General features: G+C 49.0%; 1 protein-coding gene across 1 annotated transcript; it reads left to right on the top strand.

Moving 5' to 3' along the window:
• Window positions 1-1,531: 1,531 nt before the first annotated feature.
• On the top strand, window positions 1,532-8,057 carry CXCR5 (C-X-C motif chemokine receptor 5). The gene is given in 3 exon segments (XM_062508657.1): window positions 1,532-1,759; window positions 1,761-1,874; window positions 6,978-8,057. Coding segments are annotated over 3 exon segments (1,284 nt in total). The 5' UTR covers window positions 1,532-1,666; the 3' UTR covers window positions 8,055-8,057.
• Window positions 8,058-12,310: the final 4,253 nt, after the last annotated feature.

The following is a 12,310-nucleotide window of genomic DNA, read 5'->3' as shown; positions in this document are numbered from 1 at the left end:
CCTCCCCCTCCCGGCGGGCGGCACCGCCCCGGTCAACACGCACCACGCACGCACGCATGTACGTACTACGTGCGGCGTGCACCACGCGTCACGTCCCGCCCAGCGTGCGGAGCCCACGTGACCACGCTCCCTCAGATGAGGCCCTTCCCTTTTAACTCTTTCGCCAGAAAGCGCCGGGAAACGTAAAGGGGCTTCGCTATGTGGCCATTAAAACAGAGCCAACGCAAACGTAAGAATAAGGGCATGAGCCACAGCCTGTAGGAGTCGTAACCACCGATCGTGACAGGCTGGGTATTGGCATTTCTTTTTAGACAGCTGTTGCATAGACATGGATTTTGACGAACCGAGACACAATGGGAATGTAATCTCAGTAGTTACTGCTTTGCAGACAGATTTTTCTTCAAATGTTTTTCCAAAATGCATGCAAAAGGACAAGGACGTTCCTGGTTTTGTTTGGTTCCTCAGACTTACAGTTGTCTCTCTCTGGTTGTTTTTCCACCCTCAGCAGCAAAAGGCACCAGTTCCACTGCAGTTTTAGCTGATTGTGAACAACCTTTCTGTCTCAGTCTCTCGGGCCCAGCGGTACCCCATGCCTTGCCTTACCCCTCAGCCCTGACAGGACAGGGCTTCAGGACGGGGCTTGCTCAGTCTGTGTTCTCCCTGTGACTGAGGCACAGTGCGAGCTCCCTACAGCTTCCCTCCGGTTTTGCTGCTCTCCATCCTCTTGCTTTCAGAAGAAAGAGTGCCCAGAGGCTGATGAGCACATGCAGGTGCACACAAAGGTCCTCACGGCAGGGGAGGACAACGACATCCTCGGGGCAGCAGGTGCCCGAGGAGTCGGTATCTATGAAGCAGGAGGAGTGGTTGTAATCCAGCAGTGCTCACAAGAATAACACCACCTCCTTCTTCACCAACGTCCCACCAGAGTCCTTGCTGGTAGAGAGGCCTTAGTGCAGCACTACCTAGACAAGAGGAGGACAAGAACTGTTTGTCAAACCACCTCAGCTCATTGCAAAGGAAAAGTTTTCTGCCAAAATGTCAGCTGCAATGCCATCCTACTCTGCTGATCCAGACTGGGGCATTCTCACTGTGATCCTGCTGCTGTGACATCACTGAACAAAATGCCCATTTCTCCGAGCAGAAAAAATACTGATTTCCCATCTTGATTCTCCTTTGTTACCCTTGTGAAGCCAAGATGTCCAGCCCCTGCTAGTCCTGCTCTAGACTTTGCAGAGCAGCTGCCAAGGCCTTGCTTTCCTGTGCAAGGCACCTCACACTCCCCAAGCCCAGATGAGGGGTAAAGCAGCAGGAGATGGCACAGAAGACAACCACAAGTCACTGGGGTTAAAGCAGCCAGAAGGACCCCAAGGCAGAGGGCAGTGATCATAGTGACCATACCCATACTTCGAAGTCCTGCACAGCTCCAGAGAAGTGCCTAGATCCAGGAGGTTTCTGCTAAGAATGGTCCTTGGCATGGAACTTTTCAAAGCCTTTTGGATCACCTGGAACAAGGACAGTTGGGGGCAAGAGCCCTGAAGTTTTCCAGGGAAGACCTAAGGATGTTCTGGATCTTCTGTGGTATAGACCAAAGGAATATATACTCTTCAAACTGTACTTTAAAAATCAACTTACAGCACTAGTAAAAAGATAATAGATAGAAAGCTAGATGCTAATCTTTACATCAGTCAGGTCACTCTATGCCTGGAGCTCATTTGCCTTGCAAATACTCTGTTGTTACATTCTGTGTCGCTCCCTACTCACTTAAATGATTGACTCCAGCCCTGAGAACTTCTGTAGAAATTTCTGGAAGAGAGACAGATCCTGTCCCTCAAACCATGGGGCCTGTCAGCTACTCTTCAGAGACCTATGACTTGGTAAGTTGGGCCTGGCTTTCCTACCTGGGAGGTAGAGCTGGGGTGGGCTGAGAGGCCAGGTTTCTGGCCATCCGTCATCTAACCCTCCTGTTGGCAGAGACAGAGCTTAAGCCATTTCTTATGCCAGCATAATCAGTCCTTGCATCCCTTAAGTCTAGACTTGATCACAAGCACAAGGCTGTTGCTTGTGGAGAGGTGGAGTAGTGCGGCTAGAGCCACTGTAATCCAGGGATGCTGGGGGTATTCCACTGGGGAAAGCTGCCCAGACCTGTACTGGCAAGCGCTAAGCCCAAGTGCTGTCCTTGCACGAGGACACAGACTAGTGTGTCTGCAAAGGGCCAGGTGACTCACCTGGAGAGCAGGGCTCCAGCAGTCCCATCCTGTGCTGCCAGCCTCTCCCAGCCTCTGCTCCTTGCTGCCCTGCTGTTTGCACAACCGTTAGCACAATGTAGTCATAAAATGCTTACTCTGAGCTAGGCATCTTTTGCATCAGCCTTCAGTGATATAAATGACTGTGTACACAGTGTGCAAAGCCCTGTACCACCTTATCTGGTCTCCTTTCACAACTGGAATGCCCAAGCAAACCCAGCCTTCTCTCTCTGAGTGTGAAAAGCCTTGGTATGACCACCCTGCTTGCTTGCTCCACATACAGGCTTCCATACATATGGCTCCACATACATACAGGCTCCACATACACTCTGCTGAACTGGGAATATGCAGTATATTTACAAGAGGACAATTTTAAAATTTTAAAATTGCAAAAACTTCTACTAACAGGGAGAGATAACACTAGGTATTCTACCTCATCATTCTCTTCCCAGCCTTTACAAGTGAAAAAGAGCAAGCTGCATCTTTTAGAGGCTGTTGTGCTATCCAACAGGAAGGACACAGCAGCATTATCATTACCCTGGTTTTCAAATACTGCATCTCAGATTATTTTTTTTAACTACAGTGGCTCCCTGCAGCAGACCTCAGGATTAGTTATCCCAAAAAAGAGAAATGTTGGATTCAACTGTTACCAAATTTTCTCTTCTTCCTTTTTTCCTACACACCAGGGAAGAGCGAGGAGATGGAGGAGCAAGCCCTGCCCTCCTTATTTATTTTCTGATTCATCCAATATAAAAATCCCTTGCAGATGGTGGTCATTTCTTTAAAACTTTTTTTGGAGAAGACACTTCTTTCCCTGACCTCTGTTGAAGTTCAGTGGTAGCCCTAAAATTGAGAGAAAAAGAAAACAAACTCAAACCTTTCTCACCTCCTTTGCTTACAAAACTTTCCATAATCCTTAGCTTGGTGATTTTTATCTCTGCTGTGAATTCTTTTACATCAGAAAGGAGACCCCATGGGAGGGGAAGGGGGAGGGTTTGGGCAGGGGAACCCAGCAGATTTTTGGACTAAATGCTCACAGTCAGGTGCCACAGCAGGAAGAGTTTTAGACCTTTTCTCAGATTTCTGCAGTTGGGATTTTGGCATATGTTGTTTCCCACCTCTGTCTCCTGGAAGCTTCCCAGATTTGGCTCCCTCCCTGTTCCAGGGAGGCCACAGATATCACATGAGCATCACTGTATTTGCTTTGGTGGTGCCATATGTTGCTTTACTTATACTCAGTGCTCGTAGCAGCAACCTACCCTCAGAGATTTTAAAAAAATGGCCTCCAAAGTGTCTTGTCAAAGTGGCAACACAAACCCTGCCTTGTGCAGGGATTGTTTGATCAATTGAGCAATTATGGAAGGAAAAATGATGAGGATGTTTGCACCAAAAGGGCATTCATCACACAGTATCACACAACGAATACAGGGCTTCACCTAAATTTTGATACCGCATGAGACCATTTGACTCTGTAACCTTGCAGAAAAGTACCATGCCCAAAATGATAACCCTGTTTCTCCATAGCAAAAATGCTTTGCCTGCTAACCTTCCTCCTCTGCAGACTAGACAACCAAAAACACAGTTGCAGAGATCTACACTGAGGTTTACACCAGGTTCCCTGAGGTTCCTCAGGCCAGTTTTCATTGCATTCATTTCAACATGCCTGGAGAGTGTAAAGGCACCTACGCTGCAGTAACATGGTATTTCCACAGGCCTTGGTTTTATTCCTGGATTTCCCTGGTTCAGCCCCTGGAGAAGTCATGAGCAGAAGCTCCCTCAGTAGATTGTACTGATGTGTGCAATTACAGTTCTAAGGTTTTGAGAATGAAATGTACTGCTCCCAGCCCTGGCATTGACTAGAAGGGAATGATTCACATGGAAAATCCATAACAGTGCACAAGCTGGTTCACTTCTGCAGCCAAATATTTTGATTGCTGACAATTGTGGGGAACTGAGAAAAACAGCTGACACACAGAGACCAGAATAACTCCTGTGATGCAGGTTATAAGGGTAAAGGTATGAACAAAAAGCACCCAGGAACAGCTTTCCCAGGCATGCACTTGACTGCTATATTAGAGAGACACCACTTTTTCTCCCACCCCCAAATTTGCTGCAATTGTCATGCAGGAGACCTGTACAAACGTCCCTCTGCATACACACTGTTGACTTATCCTATCCCAGATCAGGCAGCCACCCACTTCCAGTCCTAGAATTGCAGCAGAGCCCCCAGAAGCCTCAGCTTGTCATACATATTCAGTGCATCTCCTGCAGTTCTGGTCCTGCCCTTACTGTCTCAGCCCAGACTCTGATTTTTCATCCTCTTTTATTTGTCTCTAACTCATCTCTGTCTGCTCCTACCCACATGTGCTGCTCTGCTCAGCGGTGCAGGCAAGGACAAATCAGACACAGCTCCACATACGCTCTCCCTACCCACAGTGAGTGGTTTACAGTAAGAGCCCTCCCTACCTGCTCCCATCAGCAGTCAGATAGTGTCTGATAGTGGCACTCAGCCTCTGCACTTCCGCCTCCAAATACAAAGGTGATGCTGAGAACTGGCCAGCAGCCAAAGCCACTGAACGCTGCCCAAGCTGGCCATCCCCTGCCATCGATGGTGCTGGCATGGCTCCAAGGGAGGACTGAAACTCCAGCCAGCAAACCTAGCCATTTTCCATCATTTCATTTTTCCCTTTAAAACTGGAATCGCCCAACCTCTTCCCAGTGAAATTTCCCAACATACAATCTGTTTGGGGTGTTCAGCAGTTACCTGCACAGCCTGAGCAGCCTGGTTTGGTCACTGCATCAAATAGCAAAGGTTTTTAGGTTGTTTTGCTTTTTCTCAGAGAGGTTCAAGAATCTGGCCTTGACCAACACATCACAGATTTCTGTGTGTTGGTTAACTCCTCTTGAAAGGTACAGGTACAGAGTAGGCAGGAAACACTTTCAAGCTGGGGAGGAAAATAACTGGGAGGGATTTCTTAAGGCTTTTGTCTTTAACAGCAATCTCTGATCTCCAAAATCATACCCTAAACCAGAAAAATAAAAGTTCTTTGGGAATACAAAATGCTTCTCATCAAAGGCTTGCAGCCCCACAGTTACATAAGCAAGAGCTGGGCAGGGTTATTCCGCACGTTTCTGAAGGACTCATTCACCCTCCTACTGTCCACTGCTTGGGAACTGCCTGCACCAGCTGTCTGCTCTACGAGTTTGGTAATGCTCCCTAGGCTTATGACCCATTAGCATACCCGGGCTACTCTTGGAACCATGCAGATGGTTTCAGCAGTAGAGGAGTGTTAGATAAGCCCTGCTGCTGCCAAGGGACCTCTTTACCCCCCCCCCCCCCCCCCCCCCAGTCATGTGCAGAGGCACCCAGTGCATTACCCAGGGAAAGCTGCCTGAGAGAGAAGAAACATAAATCACCTTTCCCTAGCTAAGCACAATGCAAGACTCCAGGCTGGTCACAGTAATTTTGCTTAATAGCCCATTGGGTGAGCAAAAACCCCCAAAATCAGGTCTAAAACTGTTTAAAGCAGGACTGGTATTTTTAGACTGGAACTTTGTCTGATGAGGGAAGGAGCAGCAGGTGCAAACAGCTGCAGCTGGCAGTGAAAGGTATGAAAGCATTAGCAGAGACTTCCGCTGTGGTCAACACTGAAGTATCAGCACAGGTCTCCAGAGAGGGTGTAGGTGGGGGACTGCAGGGTGACTGCTGCTGAGCTCTTCCCAGTTGTCACTAAATATTCAGTTTGCCATAAGCCTCCTCCACTGCTCTCTTTTTTGTGCAAGGCCAGCTGAAACATGACCACCATCCAGGGAGCTCATCCTGAGCAGAATTCCATCTTCCCAACGCTCAAGACTTGCCCACAGCTTCAGCCCAAATACAGGCTGGTCAAGAAGATACAGCAAGCCAAGGGCAAATCACATCTGCAGCAGCCCTATTGCACTTGCCTTACTGGGTCAGCCTGGGGTCTGAGCAGTGTTTTCCCTTCCCTTTCCTGCTCTGACTGCAAGTAATTCAGAACTGAAAGGTTTATCAACAGAACAGATCTCTCTTTCCATCATCTAGTCCTGTAGCTATGGCACCGTAGCGCCTCAGAGGCTTTTCTCCCATTGTGTTGAAGATCTGCCCCACATCTTCCTCTGAGTGAGTAGAAAGCAACCTCAAAGGACAGCTCCTGCTGACCCCACCTCACCCTGCTCTGTCATAGGCAGCTCTCAGGCCTCTGAGGAGGAGCAGGGTTCACTGTGCAGAATTTGAGGTACAGATGTGCTGTGCGGTGAATCCTGCCACCTTTATACCTGACAGCAGGCAGCAGGCAGGACAGGAGTGGTCCATATCAGAAATGGGTGGGAAAAATCGGGAAAGCTGGTAAAGGAGAGTTCCATTTTATGTGAGGAAGCAAAATTCACCAGCAGGTAGCTTGGCAAGAACCAGAAGATGAAACTGGTCATCTGATTGGACACCAAAACATCCCCAAGTTTTAACTCCAGTTAAAGATTACAGACTGAGCAGCCCTCACTGTCCCAAATGGAGAAAACCCTCTCCACCTGCTGCTGCACCTCCTGGCAGTGGAGGGGCCTCCAACGACATCACACTGCAGACAGCATCTCCTCTGTATGCAAGTGGGCTGCAGGACATGGAGATGCTCTTCTTTAGGTCTGCCAGGTGCAGCTGAGGGATTGGGTTCTTGTGTTCAGAAACTCCCCTCCACTAACAAGACTCTCTCTGTTCCCCAGAGCCAGGTGGAGCTGAGTGGTTACTACGAAGCTGAGAACACCACCCCTTCTTTGGAGGGCTACTTTTGCTTCAACCCAGCCTCATCTGTGGTTGGCAACCAGGGAGACCCCTTCAGAAAGGTCTTCATGCCCCTTATCTATCTGCTGATGTTTGTGCTGGGGACTCTGGGCAATGCCCTGGTCTTGGTCATTTTAGAGAGGTTCAAGAGGTCTCGCACCACCACAGAAAACTTCCTTTTCCACCTCACCCTGGCCAACATGGCACTGTTGCTCACCTTCCCATTCAGTGTGGTGGAGAGTCTGGCTGGGTGGATATTTGGGAAGTTCCTCTGCAAGATACTCAGTGCTGTCCACAAGATCAATTTCTACTGCAGTAGCATGCTGCTGGGGTGCATTGCGGTGGACCGCTACCTGGCCATTGTCTATGCAATCCACACCTACCGCAAACGCAGGGCTCGCTCCATCCACCTCACCTGCACAGCTGTCTGGCTCTGCTCATTGCTTCTGACTTTACCTGATCTCATCTTCATGGAAGTCTGGACAGATGACAGCAACCGCAGCATTTGCTATTTTCCAGAGGTTGGGATTGATGGAAACAATGCGTGGCTGGCAACACGCTTCCTCTACCACACCGTGGGCTTCTTTGTGCCTCTGCTGGTCATGTGTTACTGCTACATGGCCATCATCCGGGCGCTGTGTCAGTCCCAGCGCCTGCAGAGACAAAAAGCTGTCCGTGTGGCCATCCTGGTCACAGGCATCTTCCTCCTCTGCTGGAGCCCATACCACATCGTCATCTTCCTGAACACACTTACCAAGCTAGAAGCCTTCACCAAGAATTGCCTCCTGGAAGACCAGCTGGACACAGCCATCATGGTGACAGAGGCCGTTGGCTTCACGCACTGCTGCCTCAACCCCATCCTCTACGCCTTTATTGGGGTCAAGTTCCGTAACGACTTCTTCCGGATCCTGCAGGAGCTTGGCTGCATAAGCCAGGAGACCCTGCAGGAGATCCTGGAGGTGACAAGGAAGGGCAGTGGGATAGAGTCTGACAACACCACCTCCATCTCCACTTTCTAGCTGGGAAAGGCTGCCTGCTGGGCAGAACTGGTCTAGGTCTTTCCTTCCCAGTGGTGCACTTGCTGTGGTCTCAGTTACAAGTTTCACAGGCATCCCCACAACTTTCTTCACTCCTCAGGAAACAGGTCCAATAGCCACCAAACACCCAAATCCCATCAGACACCTTGCTTGGTTCTTTCTGGTTCTTGTAGAGATCCACCTGGGCAGCTGTTGGTGAATGCTCGATGTCTGATGGTCACTCCTGTGGGGCTGGATGAACTCAAGTGGGTTGAGCCTGATATTCCCACCTCTCCCTTGAAAAACTGACTGGGCATCTTGCACACAAAGCCAGGCACAGGATTGTCAGCGTGCCACAGGGTTAAGGAAAAAAGTGCAGCCAAGTAAATGAGTCATGTCAGTAAGCAGGTCTCCATTTCACTAGCTCAGGTTGGTACAAACATGCTCAAAGGAAGCCATGGGACTCTGGCCATAGCAACTGGAGAGATGCAGGTAGGACTGATGGGGACTGCGAAGCTCAATCCAATAGCACAGGCATGCAGTGCTGGACACTCTTTGACTGCAACATTGTCCTCCTACTGCGTGACATCCCCTCAGCCAGCCACAACAGATTCATCATCCCAACACAGCTCATGCCAGAAGTCCTCCCGCAGATTGAAAGATTTGACTGTCACAGACTCCTTTCCTGACACCAGTTGCATCCTTCCCCCCTCATTTGATCTGTTTTACTGATGTTATGACCTGTGAGTGGCTGCTGAACTGAATGTATGACTCTGCAAAAATTTTCCTTTGAGGAACACCATCTGAGGAGATGGCTTCTTTTTTTGTGACTGCACACAGGGGGGAGAAACCACACAGCTTTGTAGGGCTGATGGTATAACTATTTTTTTTTTTTTGGCAGCTAGTTGTATGGCTGTTTACGGGTTCTGAGAGCAAGGAGACCCACTGCCCCAGAGTAAGGGATAATTTATCTTTGTTTTTAGCAAGGCTAGAGGAAATGTGGCATTTTACTTGGCACTATGCTTTCTGATAGTTTTCCTCCACCTGCACCTACAGGCCTTTTAAAGATTCAGGTGCATCCAGGTGAACAGAGGACAAACCAGGGATCTTGCCCTGAACTGCAAGGATGCAGGAACTGCTCAGGTCAGGGCAGCTTGATGATAATTTGGTTCAAAATAAGAGCAGCATCTTTCCCCATCATTAATTCTTGCACTGCAAGCTGGTGTGTGGGGAAGCCCCAGCAGAGACTCAAGACAGCCTGCTGCTGCCTAGGAGGTCTCGTCACAGTTTAATGTGGCAGCAGGCCCACAACACTGCTCCATGACATTTCTGTTTCTAGAGAGTGCTGTGGCCTGAAATGCAGGAGAGCCATACATACCAATGTCACATGAGCACAACCCTCCTCACATCTGCTCTACCCTTCACCTCACATTTTAAGTAATGTCAAAACAATGTTAGTTCTCTTCTGGCAGCAGGAACTTTGTGCTAACCTCAGTTCTGAAGTTCATCCCACTAGCAGAGAGCTCAGTCCCAGGTGAACTTCACGGTACTCAAGGGCCGTGCTAAAAAGACCAGCCATTATGGAAAGAGGCCACATTACCTCAGCCTGACCCAGACAGAGATCTCAATAGCTTGATCACATATTGTGACTTGAGGAGACAACTCACCTAGTATAACACAGTCCACCTTTTCCTGCAGCACCACATCTTCCAAGATGAAACTTCCAAGTAATGGCAATTGTGTTTGTTCAGGCACGTACACGCAGCAGAGTAGGGCAAGTCTCTTAAGCCTGCACTTGTGTTCGCCACAGTTGCACCATATAGAAAACCCATTGCAGATGCATTGTAAACACCTACCCAGCAGGTTACAGTAACAACTGTGTTTCTACATGAAAATGTTACTGAAAATATAATAGTCAAAGTGTAAAATTCTTACAGTGGTCACAAAGTAAAAAGAAAATCTGCACTCAAATGAGGATGAACAGATTACACATCTATTGTTGCTATAGCTTTTAGCACTGGTATGTACAAACCTTTAGGAAGCTTTGAGGTAAGCTATAATAAACAGGTGAATAAAACACCATCTTCTCTTGTATAGTGCTTATAAGCATCTGTCTGTAACTGTGTCACGTATTCAAGGGAAATGCATCAGAGAGCACCAAGTCAGCAGATGGCACCTTTCTGACAAGCTCTGCTCAAATGGCTCAGAGGAGCACCTTGCTCAGATTCCCCTTCACCAGTGCCACAGAAGGCTCTGCTGTGTTCAGAGTCAGTCCAGAACTCTCTGCTTTATGGAGCTTCTTCCACTAACTGCACCTCCTGCCCCAGTTTTACAGCAGCTGCTAACCTGATGGGAAAGCTGCCCTTACACCTTACATTTGACTCAGCCTGGGAATGGCTTGGCTCAGAGCTGACAGACCTTCCCCAAAGAGTTGCCGTTGTTCCTTCCACAGCTGCCTGTACCCAGCCTGCTGAATGGCACAAGAAGAAAGCAAGAGGAACTTTCCTTCACTACAGAGGAAGCTCTGCCTTCCATTCAGCAAAACCCTTGCTGTGTCCTCAAGGTTTGCATGGCTGTCACATCACCTTGCCCCTTTAATAGGCTTCCCTGCTAAGAACTCACATGGCCAAAGCTGCCCCTGCAGCCCTGGGGCAGACCTTCAGTCTCCCCTGTGGAGCTCTGCTCAGCCCCTATCCCATGGCCACCAAGTGAGGCAGATGCACTCTGCCAACCCAGGCCACCAGGAAGGGGGACTGAGCCAAAGGGAGCTTCAAGGTGGCTCTGCAGAAAGTAGGGAGACGGTGTGTGGGAAGGCAATGTCACCACCATCCACAGCACACCCTCTGCACCCCCAGTCCTGGACTGTGCTCTGCAAACAAGGCTCCAGCAGACAAGCCAGAGAAAGCCCTCGTCTCTGATGAAGGCAACCCCAAATACAGGAACACAAAGACCTTCACAAACAGCACACTGCTCTGCATTTCCTGTAGGGCAGCCAAGTCACCCAGGAGACAGAGCTGGGGCTCCTTCTGCTACACACACACAGTGATCACAGGGCCGTGGCAGGCAGTGGAGCATGCATGGGTGAGTGCAAGTAAGGGAACGCATGAATGAACGTGTGCCTGGGAGTGCTGCAGAGAAGGGGCTCCCCCAATGCTCACACAATCCTTCCAGCACCTCTTGCACTTTCTGTCTCTGCTGCAGTCCTGTGGACAATCACGTGGAAAAAGACAGGCACAGGTCAGGTCTTGAAATTTGTCTTTTTAATAAAAAGGCACCTATAAAACAGGTCAATACATTACAGGCAGCACAGATACCCAAAAACAAGCCTAAAAATTGTTTCAAATAAAAACCAATAAGATGTCTTCACATATTGTATTTATATATTTATATTTATATATATATTTATATAATGGTACAAAATGACTGGGGAAGTTTCTCCATGGGATGACAGAGAACAGGTCAGTCAACTTTACCTCAATGTGAAAGCTTATTCCAGGTGTGTGATTATCTGACATACTGAAAGATGCAGTTTACCAGCGTTCACTTTTTTGGAGCTGTTTTGGAAAAACATGGCGAAGTCATGGCTAAAAGATGGGCAGACCTTCTACTGTGATTAGGTGGAGTCAGTACACAGAACTCAAGGTGAGGAGCCGAGCAATAAACTACAAGACACAAGACTAGACACAGATCATGACAGCGGGCAACCAGCTGATGGTAAACCTTGCCCGGGTCTAACAAGGACTGGCTGGCACTGAGCCTCCAAAGGAACTCCTGCCACATTGTTGTTCACAGACATGGTTGGGAGCAGCGCCAAGGGCACAGGGGTGTTAGGCAGCATTTCTTCTCCCCATTGTTCAGCCATCACAGTGGTAGGGGTAGGGCTGGTTCCTCAGCACTGGGATTTTTCAGAAGAGCACCAACTGCAGCTCCAGAGTCCTCAGCTCTGACCTAGCGCCAGGATTTCCCTTTTGTATCCTTTGTAGGGCTGCTGAGTCAAATGGCTTAGCTTCTGATTTGTCACTGAAGGACAGGTCTTCCTCCTGTTGCCAGGCAGAAATAGCATCGCACTGCTGTGTCCCTGTGAGTGCTAAGCACTGCTCTCCCGAGCGCTGCATGGCCTGTGCCACAAGCCTGCAGGCTCCTGCTGGTGCAGGGACAATGCACTGCTGACAGAGTGAGGACTGCGAGCCCCATGCAACCTCTGTGTCGAGCTGGGCAAAAGGGACAATGAGAAAAGTACAAACACATGGAGATCTCAA

Source organism: Cinclus cinclus, chromosome 25 (genome assembly GCF_963662255.1).
Source record: "Cinclus cinclus chromosome 25, bCinCin1.1, whole genome shotgun sequence".
NCBI lineage: Eukaryota > Metazoa > Chordata > Aves > Passeriformes > Cinclidae > Cinclus > Cinclus cinclus.
This window is presented reverse-complemented; position numbering and strand designations above follow the sequence as displayed.